Here is a 16,736-nt window from a genome sequence, read left to right on the forward strand (position 1 = left end):
CTCACTGTTTGCAGTAACGAAGGGAAAAGACAATATGGTGACCTGTGTACTAGCTCCATACTTCATACTTCAGCCTGGAAGCCGTGGCTTCCATCCGCATCATTGGCTGGAGCAAGTGGCTTTTCGAGACAGGGTTTCTCTGTGTAGCTTTGTGCCTTTCCTGGAACTCACTCTGTAGCCCAGGCTGGCCTCGAACTCACAGAGATCCGCCTGGCTCTGCCTCCCGAGTGCTGGGACTAAAGGCGTGCGCCACCAACCTCCCAGCCCCCATAGTGGTTTTTGAAGAGCTGGAATTTCTTCCAACAGACAACAGTTTATCTGTCACCTCCCTGGGGGAGATAACCTGGATTCTACCCAGTGACAGCGCCCAGCCAAAAGTCCAGTGTCTCTCTGTGGTGGCCTCCTCTGCTATCAGGTCAAATGCTGCCTGGTGCTCTGGAACCTACACCACTCACTCAGACATTGGCATTCAAATGGATAAATGGATTCAAATGGGTGGTTGCCTTAAGCAGGCTTTCCTGAAGGTGTGTGCCTTACTCTGAATGACCCGCACCTAGAGATTCCAGAGTCCAGCCCAAGGGAGATTGAAAAGCAGGGAATGTGACATTTTGTTGAAATTAATACTGTGACCATCAATCAGCTTTACTACCCTCCATGCTTACAGGGAAGCACGTTAGGTAAAGACTGGAGGAGACAGACAATATGGAAGAAAGAGGTAGCTGCAGGTTAAAATACGTGCATGGAAACATTAGGAAATAGAAACCAATACACTTTGCCCTCATGAAGACATTTGCTGATGTGGTCCTTGTTTGCTTCAGAAAGAATCTTTTTTTTTTTTTTTTTTTTTTTGGTTTTTCGAGACAGGGTTTCTCTGTAGCTTTGGAGCCTGTCCTGGACTAGCTCTGTAGACCAGGCTGGCCTTGAACTCACAGAGATCCACCTGCCTCTGCCTCCCAAGTGCTGGGATTAAAAGTGTGCACCACCACTGAATCTTTATTTTTTAAATTTAGTTTAAAAAAAAAACAGTAAAATGAGATTCATGGATTATAATCTTACAAAATAATTCTGAACAAGAGAGTCATATTGACATAACCTTCTGGTTATAATTTCAAACAATGTACTTTTTCAAACAATTTTCCAACATCTACTTAAAAACACAGATTTATCTCTTTTTATTTCTTTGGGTTTTTGCATCTCCAGTTAATAATAGTAGGAATCTATTTTACATGCTATTAAAATCTTTTATGTTTGATTCATCAAAATATAGTCTTGTTAGTTATTTGATGTGCAAGAAGTTTTTACCTATATTTCAGTAAGCACTTTAAACCTCTGATTCAAGAAACATAAGGGTTTTTTTTCCAGCATAAATTAATTTGAGCAACCAAAGGTCAAAGTTGGATTTAAAATTATCTATAAAACTTTCAGAAGTCTGATTTCTTTTCCTGGGCCAGGCTAACTCCTGAAAGATTCTATTGTGTCCTGACGGTTATCACATCCTTGTCCTTTCAGGGGCTGGGCACCCCCCCCACACACCTGGAGATCAGCTGGAGTCCATTTGTCTAACTGTAACCTCTGCTGTGTTTTTTCATCAGTTCCACGCTTCGAACTCTGCTCTTGGCGCACAGAGCAGTTATTATTACAGGTACGACTTACTGGAAAGCCACCCTCAAATATGAAAAGGCCAGGTCTGGCTTCTGAGAACCCTTTCATCCCTCTGGTCTTGAAAGCATTTTTCTGTCAGACTTCAGTAAGCAAGCTGGATTTGGAGTTCCGCGAAGGTTATGAAGTGATAGAAGAAAGGAGTGAAGACCAGTTCAATGTTATTTCCAAAGCCCATCCTTAGGGGAGCCATAATGCGTTGCTCGTTTTCGAATTCTAGTCTTGGGGAACCCTCGCTCAAAACTTAAATGACTTACTTTGCAAGAAGATCTGAAATGTGCACCACACTCCAAGTTGAATCGTTCCAAGTTACTCACTAATTCTTCTGAATTCAAAAAGCAGTAGGATGGCATTTGTCCTTGACATGTAGTCCAGAAGCTAGCTTTGCCCTATGCAGCAAGGCGGGGTCAGGCTGGGTTCAAATTCTTCCTCTACTTACTAGCCAAAAACTTGGGCAAGTTAATGAACCTTTTTGTCTCCTTTCTTTATTTGCAAAAAAGGCGGACAAAAACCACACCTGCTTGATGAGATTATCTGAAGGATTAAATCATCTACTAAAGCACTCGCTCGAGTTAATTTTTAGACTCAGCAATCCAGCCTTATGAAGTAGAGGAACACTCCCAGTCAGGGAACAAAACGTGTTTTCCTTTTAGCTCTTCCCTGCAACCGGAGTGGGCTTTGTCAACTGGGGTATGATGTATTGTAGAACCGAATGTTACCTGAAAGTGTAATTCGTTTCAAATAACGGCTTCCTTAAATGGAATGCAATTCTGCTGTTCTGAGCCTGAGAGGCGTCGCTGACTAGCCTGATGTTTGTGAAAGGCTGGGAGACCCACGAAGCCGCCGAGAAACAGTTACTGCCCAGAGGAAAGGCTGCTAGGAAGTTACCCTTCAAAAATAAACCTGAGAGCAGCCTGCATTTCCCTCCGCTGCCTCTGGAAGAGGTGTGCGGATCTAAAGTGCGTCCATCATGAATAATGATTGCCTTTACTCTCCAGACTCCTGCGCTCCCGGGCAGAAACACCACCGGCCGGTGCCACGGGCGTCTCGGGGCAGCTCGGTGGGTGATCACGCACGCTCAGAACCCCGCGTGAGACCCGCAGCGAAGGCGAGGGGCCGGAACACTTGGGCTTAGTTGGGTTTCGGAGGTCGGGCTGAGCCCCCCAGCGCTCGTCCCGGGGGGCCTGATTTTCCGCGGCATTTCCGAATAAGCTATCTTTGTTTACATTTTGAGCTTGGCTCACCCCCAGAAAGCATTACTACCTTCTCCCGGGAGAAGCATCTCGCCTTTTGCAGACGGTGCTGGGGCAGCAAAGTTCGTTTTCCTGGGTAGGAAAGAACGATTCTCTTGCTCCTCCAGCGGGTAGTGACCGGTGTTTGGATAGCAGTGGGCAGTTTCGGGGAAGGGGTGGGGGGGAGGCGGAGGTTTGGAGGGGAAGGGGAGGAGGTTGGTGCCGGGCAAGCGAGCAAAGTGCGGAAGCTGTATGGGGGATTCTTCTAGAAAGTAGGGTGGGAAAGGAGCTAGGGAGGGCGGGTGGAGGGACGGGATCTGTGTCAGAACGTGCGTGTGAGCGGATACAAAACCCAGGGAGGCGTGATCCGGCGGCGTGTGTGCAAACCGGAGCGAGGGGCGCTGGCGGGGTGTGTGCTCCTGGTGAGTGACACGGAGGGGCGGGCGGGGGGTGGGGGCTGCGCGGGCGGGAGTGTCCCTGCGTGGGGCTGGCGGCGCGGAGTTGAGGCAGTGAAGGAATCCAGCCCGCTGGCCGAGCGGCCCTGCCGCGGCTCTCCCTCCGCTCGCCCTCCGCTCTGCAGGGGCCACCAGCGCCGCGCCCCGGCCCGGGACAGAGCGGCCGCGCTCGCACCGAGGTAAGCCGGGGTCCCCGGGGCGCGGGACGCGGCGGGGCCTGCGCGGCCGGGGTGGAGGTGGTCGAGCGGCGGCGCACTCCGCAGCCCCGGCTCCCGGAGGCCGCCTCCCGGGGCGCTGGGTGTGGCCCGCGCTCGGCGGACCGGACGCGGAGGTCGCCGTCCTTGCCTTCCCCGGGGCGGCCGGGCGAGCGGGCGGCCGGGCGGGCGGCCGGGCAGGCGACTGGATGTGGACCCGGCCGGCCCTGCTCCGCGCGGGCGCCCCCCTGCGCTCCAGCTCCGCGCTGCCGAGCTGCCCGGCCCGAGCGGGGCCGCAGGTCCCCGGGCACCCCGCACCCCTTCGGCGCCCGCGGGATCGGGTCCTAGAGCGCTCGCGTGCGCGCGCCGAGGGCGCGCGGGGCGGGCGGGAGCGGGCGCCGGGGCCGCGGGACTGAGCGGTGTCATCCATCGCCGCGTCTGGGCGGATAAACCCCCGGAGCCCGCAGGGCGGCGGGCGGTCTGCAGCCCTGACCGAGGAGGGTCGTATCCCAGACGCGGCAGCAACTTGAGTTGTGCGTGTCTGGGGAGATCGCCGAGCTTCTCGCTCACTGCTGGGAGGGAGGTCCGCGTTTGCTGCGGACACCCGCCGGGGTGAAGGACCCAGCCATCACCTGGACCGGGATGCGACGGAAGCCTCCCATCATTTCCTCCCCATCCTGGCCAGTGGAGGCTTCCAGTGCGCAGCGGGGTTGGTGTTTATGAACTTGATGAGATTTCGGCTGCCAGCAGTCCTGGTTTTAAGTAGGTGCCAAGGTTGTGGAGAACCGACACTTTCATTTAAGATTCTTCCTGCACAGCATTTTGCTTTGAGTGCACGACAACCTCTCTGTAGCTTGAGGCTGGTGAAAACCCTTGAACTTCAACCACGGCGCCTTTCTTTCCTTTCATAAAACATATGTATTATTTTCACTTGCTTATTTAAAACACTCAAGTATCAGCCGCCTTCGCAGCACCCCAGATTTTAAGGGAGGAAAAAAAAAAAACGCCAGAAATTTTAGAATCTGCAGAGAAAGAGTAAGGTCGTGTGGTCTTTATGTTATCATTCTATTTTGTTGTAGAGGAGCATTTCATTGCTCCTCGGATTCTGTTTTCCAGAGAGTAAGCAGATGTGCAATATGGCAGAGAAAAGAAGGGACAGGAAGTCAGACATAGAATCGACTATTCAAGTAGTAAAACCAATTATTTTGAAAGAACTCTTTTTAAAAAAAAGTTGCCTTCTGGATAAAATATTTTATGAGCCTTATGAAATTGTGTTACTTAACCGGAAAGCAATATGCTGTGTAGATGGGGGGCAGTCTTATCAAGTAACTGTAGTGCTTTAAAAAAAAAAAAAATCTCTATCTGGTGTTTGTTGGTTTTTTTTTTTAACCAAGAAAAAAAAATCAACTTTGCGAATGATTTTCTATTTGGACAAGGCAAATACTACTTCAGTCTCTAATTAGAGTTTTGAAATAAACTCAAGCTGGGTTAAAACCTTTTTCTGTGGAGCAACAGAGCAGAAAACATGTCAGATTCCGTATGGCTCTAAATACATACACACACACACACACACACACACACACACACACACACACACACACACACGACTAGCTCCAAAAGATAATTTGCATAAAAATAAATTATTTGAATACAGAGAATATTTAAGAGATTAAGGCAAAAAACACTGAACATTTCTGGGAAAGGAGAGTGTTAATTGGCAATTTTTGTCCTTTAATCGCTGAAATATTAAATTATTTCCTAGGAATCCATTTAGTTAATGTGCTCATTTAGGTAGGCAGAATGACCAGGGTTTCTTTTGTGTTCATCTTGTTGTGGGGAGCACCCCACAGAAGAAGTCTTCAGTTGCTCACACCAAATCAAGTGGCCATTGTGGAAAGAGAAATCTTCTGGCCCCAGAAGCTACCTCTCACTCACCATGTCAGCAGTGAGAGAAGCAAATTCCTAAGCCACCACAGCGTGGCAGTCTGTGAAGCACTGCCCGGGAGATCACCTCCCCATGGAAGTGGCCATTCAACCTTAGACATGCCTCAGTTTTAGTCCTTTAAAAGAAAAAAAAATCTGCTGGGGCTGTAGTGGTGCACACCTTTAATCCCAGTACTCGGGAGGCAGAAGCAAGCGAATCTCCGTGAGTTCAAGGCCAGCTTGGTCTGCAGAGTGAGTTCGAGGACAGCCTGGTCTGCAGAGTGAGTTCCAGGAGAGCCTGGTCTGCAGAGTGAGTTCCAGGAGAGCCTGGTCTGCAGAGTGAGTTCCAGGACAACCTGAGCTACCCAGAGACACCCTGTCTCGAAAAAAATAAATAAATAAATAAGTCAAATCATTTTCTGAGTCTGCATTCGGAGGGTGGTACCATTGTTGGTAGTGGCTGTTCGGTCATGGTTGTCTTTTTTTTTTTTTTTTTTTTTGGAAGGGCAAAGTTGGTCTTCACTTGAGAACCTCTTTACACAACTACAGCCAGCATCTTAAGAAATAAGTCAGGATAAGAAGCTTTAGTTCCAGTTTTGATAAAATGGAAAAGGTAGAGGTTGCTTCTGGTGAGATTTCGGCTGCTCCCACCAGTCTTACCATATGGCAAGCGAGTACGTTTTCTATGTATGTGATGGGGACTGCTCAGTCACTGCTCTGTAATCTTGCTTTCCTGGTGACGTCTGCGGTGCTGTTCCTGTGTCCCTTGACTCTGGTGATCTAATCTGTGGTGGTTCTAATGTGTATACGCAGGACAGTAGTTTCCATAAGCACAGCACAGGGTGTAAGGGCATTTGCCACGCAGACAGACTTAAAGGGCTGCATTTGCCCATCTCTGGATGGTTGAACATAATTCACCTCATCAATTAATTCTTCTGCTGCTGCTGTTCTACCTTCAAGTGGAATCACTCATTAAAATGGGATTTTCATTAGACAGTTAAAAAAAAAAACGAGTAAACATTATAAGAGAAAAGCAAACCTCTTTTTGCCTTTCCTCTTTTGAAGTCGACTGTTATGAAGGTGTTATTTCCTTGAAACATCAAAATGGCTAATTTAGAGTTGTGAAGATTGATGTATAAATAGGCCATATGTTGATTTTTCTGCTGAGGTTTATCCGTTCAGTGTATAACAGTAATGGTTAGGACCCCCTAAGTATCATAGCAGAGAAAGATAATCTGTGAAGCCGTGTGTCTACAGTATGTAGTATTTCCATGATGCTGATTTGATAACTTCTACTTTTATTATCTAATAAAAACTTCTTAAATATTATCTACCCTCCTGTCATAACAGATCGTTAGTTGTAGAACTATGTATCCATTCCTGTTTATCTGCTTGCTTAACAGACTTCATGGGCTGTGGTCCTAGCCTCAGGCTAGAGGCGTGAGAACACATTTCCTTATAGTGTCTACTAAACTTGTGCCTTTGATGGTGAGAGTTCCTTCGTTTTTTTAATATTTATGGTTTCTCGGGATCACCTGATTTAGGGAATCCTTCTCTTTTTCTAACTAGGAAACCGCATCAGATCTTGTTAACTTCTTCTTGTGACAATTTCTCCCAAGAGACAGCCCTATATTATTTCCTTTTCTTTCTTCAGCCTCCCTTAGAGCCTAAGCCCGCCCACCCGCACCTCCCAAACTCCCCTTCACTATCTTCTGGTGATTTTTACAGCCCCCCCCCCCCAGCCTTCATCTCTTTGCCATTGAGGTCCCCATCCCAGCCCCTTCCACCACACCAACTTCCTGCAGACATGGATCTCCTGAGAGCATGTCTCCAAGCATACCCCACAGGAAGCCTGACACCCATGAGCTCAGGCTTAATTGATCAGAAGCTATTCTCAATGCAAGATGGCCCCCAAATGAGGATGGTCTGACTTAAGACTTTTCAACTTTGAATGGTGAAATTGGGATGTGCATTCAGCAGAAACCATACTTTGACTTCTCATCCTTGCCTCCGGGTAGTGATAAACAATGTGGTATTCTCTTATAATGCTGAGTCGTAGCCGTGAGCTACAGCTTCTAGTTAGCCCTGACGTCAGGAGGGGAAACAAGGGCTGTTCTACACGTGTCTAACCAGTGACCAGTAGGCCACATGTGGTGCTGTGGAGCTACGAATGGGGGCCAACACAAAAAACAGTAACTTACGTAAAGCATTATGAGATTTCTTTGTTTGCAATTTTCTTTTTCTTGTAACTTGCTTGGGCAGTTCTCATGCATGAACATTGTAGGTGACAACATTCTCTTGCCATGCTAAAAAGTCATGCACCTCTTCTTCCGTTGCCAGTGGTTTTAGATGTGGGTACCCAATCCATTGTGTAAATTAAACACTTGATTATAAGAGCGTCTCCATGTCAGATGGTTTTGTCCAGCAATAAGCTATTAGGAGTGCTCTGAGTACCTTTAAGGTAAGCTAGGCTGAGCTCTATTAGCAGGTTAGGTGATATATTTTTAATTTACTATATATGTACTGGGAACCTGGACCCAAAGCAAGCCAAGGACGATCTACAGTTCAAACCCTTGCCAGTCTTCCTGCCCTTGGCATAAGATCCAACCTCCCAGTGTGTTTTTCATGTGTTTTATACTCTTGCCCAAATTTAACCCAACAGTTTGACTTCCCGCTCCTTTCAGACATGAACCCCTGTTCTTTGCTTGGCTCCTCCTGCCCTTCAGCCATGCTCATTTTCATATCTTCCACTTTGTCCGTGCCCTGCTTTTTAGAGTGCTCATTCTGTTTTCCTCCGACCCAGCCAGTCTTCAGAGTCAAGCCCCGGTCATGCTGCCGTCATTGATTGCTTCTTCCGCCCTTCTGTCCGCATCCCTAAGTTTAGACCCTTGCTAGGATTCCTCCTACACTGTTGCTTCTAGCCTTCCCAGGTGGATTGCGAGCTTCTCGGGGGCATCAATCAATACACCTTCGAACCCCGAAACAGCTACAAGCCGATGGTCGTAGCAAGCGTTTGATAAATGCGCCTGTGGAAAGAATAAGCTAGATGGTTAGTTCTTCAGTGATGGGCTTTACAGCCTCTCTGCCTTGCCCACCAGTTTCGGCGGAGGGCCTAGTTCACAGCCTGACTTTTAGCCATGACCTCAGTAGATGTTTGTTAACAGAGAAATTGATGTTGACATTGGGTGAGAGGGGCAGGCGTTTGAAGGAAGCATCCGTCAAGGAGTTTTTCTCCGCTTCCTTGGGTGGTTCTAATCAGTCTCTCCATTCATCAGCTGTGAGGATTCTGAGGACTTGGCATTTCCAGAGTTGAGATAATGATGGAGTCTGGCAGTTGTGACTTGGAATTGAGAAGGCTGCAGTTATTTTAAGGTGGGATGATGGGTCTCAGCAAAAATTAAAAGCACCAGGCTTAATGCCAGTATTTTATATGTAAAATAATCAGGCTAAAGTTATCAGTTACATAAAGATTCTGTTAATTGGCAGTAAAAAACTCCAGACTATATGGCAAGGCTGTCCAGCCTTTTCATTTAAAAGCAACCCTGTAAACTGGGGGAAAAATCATCTGGGAATTCCTCTGAGAGTGAAAGGTGAGGCAGGGAAGAGCGCATCTGTTGAGGCGGTGGTTCTCAGCCCTCCTAACGCTGCCACCCTTTAATACAGTTCCTCGTGTTGTGGTGACCCTCAACCATAAATTTATTTCTGTTGCTACTCCGTAAGTGTAGTTTTGCTACTGTTATGAATCGTAATGTAAATATCTGTGTTCTCCCACCGTCTTAAGCGACCCCTGTGCAAGGGTCAGTTGGTATGGGGGTCGCAACCCACGGGTCGTGAACCACTGCATTAGAGTGTGTTGGGCCAGAGACCAGCTCTTTACACTTGTTTTTAAGACTTATTTTGTGGAAGGTGACTTTTCTATGAAGAATTCGCTCTAGCAGGAGACATAACTTTCACCACAGAGATGAACATCTAAGGGAGTTCAGAAGAGGGACATTTATTCCTGTTGGGGAGGGGGGACCTTTGTGGAATGACAGTGGTTTGGGCTGATTATTAAAGCAATTTGTTGTGATTTCAGTAGCTATTATTGGGAGTATAATGGGGAGGGAAAGCATCTGAGTGGAATGGAAAATTGATTTCCAGGATTTTAAAAACATTTCTTCTAACACCAGAGTTCTGAAATGCTCAATAATGGAACCTAAAGTGTCTATAGATGTCTCCTATAATCATGTGTGTTGCCAAGTGCTGAACTGACCATGAAATAAAGCACAGAATAAATCCTGTAAGCTGTACAACCCCTGTATGTTCCTTGTTTTTTGTCCGACTCACTTAGAATGCTCAGAGGGGCCCCCTGCAGGATGAATGTCACAAAAGCTGATATTTGCCCAGTAGTATCAAGTATGGAGAATCCTTCAGATTGTCTTCCCAAGCAGCCAATATGGGACACTGCCCAAACGTCCACTGGAGCTCTGGAAATGCATAAGCATGCTGTTAATATAGAACCCTCAGCTGATTCTGTACAGCCACCCTCTTGGACTCTAAAACTAGGAGTAGTGGGTACCAACCTGGGACTCAAGGTTGTAAGGAGAGTTGTGTGTATGTTACAAATTGTTCCATTTTCTGAAGTGGTAAACACCTATTACTTAACATGTATACAAACGGACTTTATAAGGCAGTGTCTTACTTAGTTATACATACTATGTCCTTTTATCCTCAAATATGCTGGAAGTACATATGAGCCCCATTTTACTGAAAAACAAAACGGAAGTCTAGAAATAGTAATTTACAAAGCATGCACTAAAGCCAGGCAGTGTGAGTGCAGGAACCAGTATGTTTTGTGATGATTAAAAGATACAAAAATATACATCATCATGTAAAGATGTAAGGTCCCCCGCCATCACTGGGGTTGACTGTGTAATTCTCCACAGGGAACAGGATGCTCTCCGTGGCAAAGCACTAACTTGTTGTTAGTGGCACCCAGTTCCCAGAGATCCAGGACCAACTGAATATAGTTTATCACAGCTATCACTTACAAATCCACTCTTTTCAGCTTGGCAGTGAACTGGAGAGGTGGAGTTTATATGCCCTTTTTATGTTGCTGAAGCTCAGGGAAAGTCCAGTGACTGAAAGGTCACTCGGTGTCTGACCCCAGGCTCCTGCTTTTTCTTACCCCACCCTGGGAGTGTTGCACAATGGCACTGAGAACATTTACCGTCAGTTCTGCCCGGGCACTGACCAGTCCACAAGACTGCTAACTACAGCGCACGCCCTGTAACTGTGGTTCTCGGATGACCAACAGGTTCTGAAGGGAAGGTCCTGTGGAACACTACCCAGAGTGTCTACTGGAGTGTCTACAGGTGTGTGAAAGACTTGCCATGTCTTAAACCCACACACAGCTTCAGTGTTCCAGAAAGCAAAACACTCATGAGTTCTTTCTGTCTTCGATCTGATTTATGTATGATACGCAGAAAAAAGGGAGAAGAGAACTGTCTTTGTGTGTAATTCTGCTGCGGCCCTTCCCCTCTCCTCAAGCCTCAGTACCCCTGGAGTGCTGTGGTCTCTGCTTACTCTTTGCATTTGCCCTGCAGCAGCTCATGTGTTTGCCTTGGCCTGCCTCCTGTGTGCCGCAGATCCTTGAATCTATGTCCAGTCGGGAACCTTTTCTAGTACTGTCCCAAGGACTGTCAACTGAGGAAGTCCACACCTGGATCCAGCTCTAAACCATCGTAGGCTCTGTGCCCCCTGCCTCACTGAGTGGAACCACTTCAGCAAGTGTAGGAAACCTCTCTTCCTCAACTCCTCCATCCTCATGACCGCTGAGCCCTGGTGGAAGCCAGGTGACCATCTTTTCCATACTCCCCAGAGTCTGTGCTCCCCGCTCTCTCTCCACAGTGACTCCCACGGCTGCGTTGGGCCAGGTCCTCAGTCCTTCTCTGGAGGTTTATTCTAGTCTCTCTGCCTTCTGTCTGGCTTGCTTCCAATCCCTCCCTCACAGCACTGCTTCTCTGAAAGGCCAATGTACTCATGACTCTTCACTAAGTCCTCCAGCACAGTGGCTTGGAGCTGAGGATCAAGTCTGAGCTCCCTAGCAGGGCACAAAAGCGCCTTTGTGAGTCAGGCCTTCCTTTCAGGTGTGCATCCATGGCCTCTAATGATCGTGGGCCCTGTTGGCTGCCTCCGTCCACAACATCCCCGCTAAGGGAAATGTGTTGTTAGAAGAAATAATGGGAGGGATGGATTAGAAGAATGATGGGAGATATGGGGAAAGAAGAGATGTTACAGCACTGTGGGTCCAGTGCCATAATACCACTACTGCTCGCGGCTAGTGAGCGCTGGGAATGTGGCTAGTTCAAAGTCCGATGTGCTGGGAATGTAAAAGAAGACTTTATGGGACAGAGGGGTGGATTGAAAATATCTCATTCATAAAAGTGTGTGCGTGCATGCGTGCGTGAATGTGGAGTCTAGAAGTTGACCTTGGGGGCTTCCTCAGATATCCTTCACCTTATTTTTTTGAGACAGGATCTCTCACTAAACCTACAGCTTGCTGACCGAGCTGTACTGGGTGGATGATCCTCGGGTCTCTGCTTCCCTGGCTCTGGGATTACATTTCTGTCTACATTTCTGTGCCTGGCTTTTTCACGTGGACATGGAGATTGATGTCAGTGTCTCACGCTTGTGCGGCAGCAAGCACTGTACTAAGTGAACCATCTCCTGAACCCCTCGCTAGTATAATTTTGGCTACATATTGAGATAGGAATATTATGTATATAATCAGCTAAATAAAACAGGTTATTAAAACTAACTTCATATGGTTTTAACCTAGCTACTAGAAAATTTGAAATTGCCTGTGTGGGTTGCATTGTAATTTTATAAGACGACATCGCTACAGAATATCTCTGCCTTCCTAGGAAGTGTGCCTGATACAAGCTAAACCCATGAGCCTTTGGAATGATCAAGTCAGCTCCATAGTACAGAGACGCAACAGTTGTTCAGTTTCTCAAATCCAGAGGTATAAAGTGCTTTAGATAAGATTCAGAATCCGAGAGACAGATTCTGAACACCATGGCCCAGAGTCTTATATACTGTGTGCAGAGCCTGGAAAGCAGATGCAGCTCTCTCCCCCAGGCCTCCCCACTTACTATGAGGAGCAGGAGTCCTGTGGTGTGTGTGTAGGCATAGAGGTGCTTGAGATAGACACAATGGGAAAGCGGAAGCACACTCTTGGAAGCCTCCTGCTTGAGGTACCAGGAGAGATGCTGAGGTCCAGGTCTGTGTGACCCGTTACCCCACTGGTTAGTGCTTCCTGATGGGTTAAGTCATAGCTTCCCGGCTCTTTAGCTCTTAAGATCCTGAGCCAGTTCTTGAATCAAGGGGTTTAGAGTCAATAGTGTGCATTTATGCAGTCACTGTGCCCAAAGTTGGTAAGTGCTTTATAGAACCTATTCCAGGTGCTGAGGGAAGGCTTCTGTGCCTCAGTTGGCCCCAAACACTTTGGGAGAAGGGTACGTGGGCCATCAGGGAGACTCTGCAGACAGTGTGCTGCTTCCTAAGAGATGCCAAGCTTCATGCCTTCACAGTGGAAAAAACAATGGGAATCCTTGTCAGGTTGGAGCAAGAGGAAGGAAACCCTCCGGGAGGACATGATGGAAGAAACCAAGATGATGAAGAGAAAACTTTCCTAAGACCAGATTCCCAGGATAGTCTGGGATAGGCAATGTGACTAGGTGACTCCTGGAGAGGGGATTGGCGTGCTGTGTTCTGTTGAGCCCTACAGTTCTGAAAAGAACCTCTTCCTGTCTTAATTTCTCTGTGAGCAGCTGTTTTGTCTTGCATTACGTAGTGAACATCTGTATAAGATCTTGTTAAGAGGACACATCCCTGTGCTAAAAATAAAAATTTGGAAGTCACACATCTACCGAAAGTGGGCCGAAAGGGGTTGTGAGCGCCCCAGTGAGGTTATCTGTTTACAGGCTCTGGGACCAGCCTGAGACTTGTGCGGAGGGAACGCCACTCCCCAGCTGCTGTCCCTTACTGAGTCGCCATCCAGTGGATGATATATTTTGGTCAGGAAATCATAGCTCAGCCTTGTTCTCGAGCGGTCAAGTTTTCACTCTGCATGCCAAGTTCTACTTTGCCTCTCAAATGTGCGAGTCCTGCTTTGAGTTCTTGAGGGAGAATCCCAGATCATCTGGACTGAATTCAGGTCCTGTTGTCTCTCTTCACACCTTGGGGGACAGCAGTGTTGGCTGTGAGCTGCAGCCTCTAGAGCTGGGTCTCCGCCATCATGTTTTGCCTCTTCCCCCTCAGTTCTTTCGATACTGACATCTACTAGTAATATTCAAAACTTTTAATAGATGATTTGTAGAGTTGAATACCTTCCTTGCTTGCTGGCTGCATTAGTTCATCCTCCCCCCCCCCCCAAGTTGTGGTTATAACAAAATTAAGGAGGCATACTGAAGGTTTATTCAGCTCACAGCTTTGGAGGCTGAAAGTTCAAAGAACACAACTCTGGCACTGGCAGGGGTCCAGGAAAGGATGGCTGAGTGCACGTGGGTATGAGGAAGGGAATATATCTTAAAACAGGAAGCCAGAGGAGACAAAAGCCCAACAACCCCTTCCAAGACTATGTTCCTAGTGGCCTCAGGACCTCCCAGAAGACCTCACTTCCCAACATACCACACCCAGGACCTTTGGGAGACAAAACGATGTTGACACTCTATACCATTGACTCTCCCCTAGTTCCAGATGCCTGACATGAGACCGTCTTGCAGGTGACCCCTCTGCTGATCTCCAGGCCCCGTCTGTACCATGTGTATGACTGGAAAGCGGAGGGGAAGTGGAGTATAGCATTCACTTTCACAAGTGATGCAGCTCTGTGTTTGTCTCCAGATGGAAGGCGGGGCGGGAAGAAAGGTGGCAGTCTTTGTTGTGTGATTTCAGAATCCATACTCCTAAAAGGGCACTTCAGAGATCAATAGTCTCCTTTTGTTAACACGTGGAAAAATCCACAATATAAACTCTTATCCTTCTTCCCAAGGCCAGTGCGTTTTAAAGGCAAAAGAAGCCCCCGTTGGGCATTTGGAAGTCCCGGTTTTGATGCCTGATTGGGCTGGCTGTATGAGTTGGATCGAGGTGTTTAATCTTCCTGAACTTAGGTTCTGTCATGTGAGAAGCAAAATTAGCAGTATCTACCATTATGTTATGATTTCCTTATGACTAAAAAGGGCAATATAAAGTCACAGGGTCTCAAACTCAAGTGCTGTGGGAGTGGTGACTTAGGCTTACTAGACTTATACTCCTTGGCCTGAACAATTTTACAGCCCTTCTCTGAGGCTGATAAAAGAGAATAAAAATCCAGACCAAGGAGCCCAAATCTGCCCATTCAGTGGTGAAGAAAGAACCAGAAAGCAGCTGCCTTCACATTGTAGTTACGTCCGATCCTGTATAATAGTTTGCATTTGTGAAAATTCTCGTCTGGAATTGGGGGTGCAGCATGAAGTCATGGGTTGGGGAGGCCTGTTTACATCCTCTGCCAGGATAGCGTGACAGTAAGAAAAGCAAGCTTTTGAATCCTGGAATAGTCAGGTGCACTGCCGTCAAAATAAACCCGTGGTTTTTTCCTTTGCTGATAAATTACAAACAAAGGAAGTCACTGAAATACCCTGAAAAGGAAGCTTCGTGTACAAATTAGATGCCAGGGAGAGTTCTTTATACTCATGTGGTTGGAACCATTCTTTGCTTAACTGCGGGTGTTGGGGAAGTGCTTTTGTTGGGAGCTTTGTTGCTTGCAGGGAGAGAAAAGCTTCAGAACATCAAAGAAGATGGATTTTGATTAGAGGCAGTCTTGCTCCTCCCGTGCATGCGGGCTGACTTCTGCACCTGACCAAGGGAGCCCTCTGGCTGACATTCCAGAAACAGGAGTGAGGCTGAGTAGGTGTGTTGCCTGCCGTGTGTGATAGACAACTGTGAGTGTGGGCAGCCTTGTACTCCAAGGGAGGCTGGGAGGCGTTACCACTGCCCTTCCCGCTCCAGGTCTGTGTCCTGTAGAATCTCTGATGAGATCTGAGTAGGGACTGGATTCAGTAACGTGTTTCTGGACTCTGGAGGTGTTTTTTTTTGTTTTTCACTCTTTGCTCTTTGGGGGCCCACCATGCAGCTCCCAAATAACCACATGGAGACTTATTTTTTTCTTATGAATGCCTGGCCTTAGCCTGGCTTATTTCTAGCCAGCTTTCCTTAACTTATCCCATCCACCTTTTGGCTCTGGGCTTTTACTGTTCTCTATTTCTATTTATCTTTTCTTTCTTATTTCGTGTCTGGCTGTGTGACTGGAGGCTGGCCCCCGGCATCCTCTTCTCCTCCTTTTCTTGCTCCTCCTCCTTCTCTTTCTTCTCTCTGCATGCCAGCACCTCCCATCCTTTCTCCTGCCTAGCTATTGGCTATTCAACTCTTTATTAGACCAATCAGGTGTTTGAGGCAGGCAAAATAACACAGCTTCACAGAGTTAAACAAATGCAACATAAAAGAATGCAACGTATCTTTGCATCATTAAACAAATATTCCACTGCACAAAAGAATGTAATATATCTTTAGCTAATATTCCACAACAGGCCTCCACACTTCTGATGCGGTTGGTTGCCTTTCTGTATACACCAGAACCTTATATAGACAGGGTCTCACTGTGTATCCATGGCTGGCCTGAAACTTGCTAGGTGGGCCAGAGTGGCCTCAAACTCACAGAGATCAGCCAGCCTCTGCCTCCTTGCTGGGATTAAAGTCATGTACCATCTTGCTTAGCTACAGTCTTTTAAAATATATTATTTAATGCTCGTCTGTGGCATTGAATATATAAACACATTTTTTGTCCTAATAGTTCATGAGCAAGAACTGCTTCGGTTGTGGCGGGTGATATCAACTCAGTTTTCCATGGCAACACTAATTCATAATTTCCAAACATTGATAGAGTTTCACCTTCTGGGCTCTTCTGGATTGCATTTCAAGCTGAGGTTTTTTTTGTTTGTTTGTTTGTTTTTGTTTTCTCATTGGTTAAGGTGGGCATGTTTAGATAATGCTTACATAAAACGTACTTGTAGTACCCACATGAAAGTCTCCAAGAAGAAATTGGGAAGAGATTATGGATACTGTGGTCCAGTGTCCCACCGAATGCAGGAATCCCTTCCACAGTAGCCCACCTGCTGTTTGAAGCCATCCAGGAATGGGGACTTGACACACTCATGGTGCCAGGCAACACCAATGGCAGCAGTGTGCAACGTTCC

General features: G+C 47.1%; 1 protein-coding gene across 6 annotated transcripts in view; it reads left to right on the forward strand.

Moving 5' to 3' along the window:
* The first annotated feature begins 2,253 nt into the window (after window positions 1-2,253).
* The window catches only part of Spats2l (spermatogenesis associated serine rich 2 like), a 172,999-nt gene continuing 158,516 nt past the window's right edge, over window positions 2,254-16,736 (forward strand). The window contains exon 1 of one of the 6 annotated variants that reach the window (XM_052749492.1): window positions 2,254-2,719. In XM_052749492.1, coding sequence (XP_052605452.1) covers window positions 2,630-2,719 — 90 coding nt within the window. In that variant the 5' untranslated portion in view covers window positions 2,254-2,629. Of the gene's footprint in view, window positions 2,720-2,782; window positions 2,989-3,205; window positions 3,314-3,368; window positions 3,526-5,182; window positions 5,866-16,736 lie in introns of those variants that run through there. The other 5 variants (XM_052749497.1, XM_052749494.1, XM_052749499.1 and 2 more) reach the window with 5 other exon arrangements.

This window comes from Peromyscus californicus, unplaced genomic scaffold (genome assembly GCF_007827085.1).
Source record: "Peromyscus californicus insignis strain IS unplaced genomic scaffold, ASM782708v3 Scaffold_21__1_contigs__length_65335640, whole genome shotgun sequence".
NCBI lineage: Eukaryota > Metazoa > Chordata > Mammalia > Rodentia > Cricetidae > Peromyscus > Peromyscus californicus.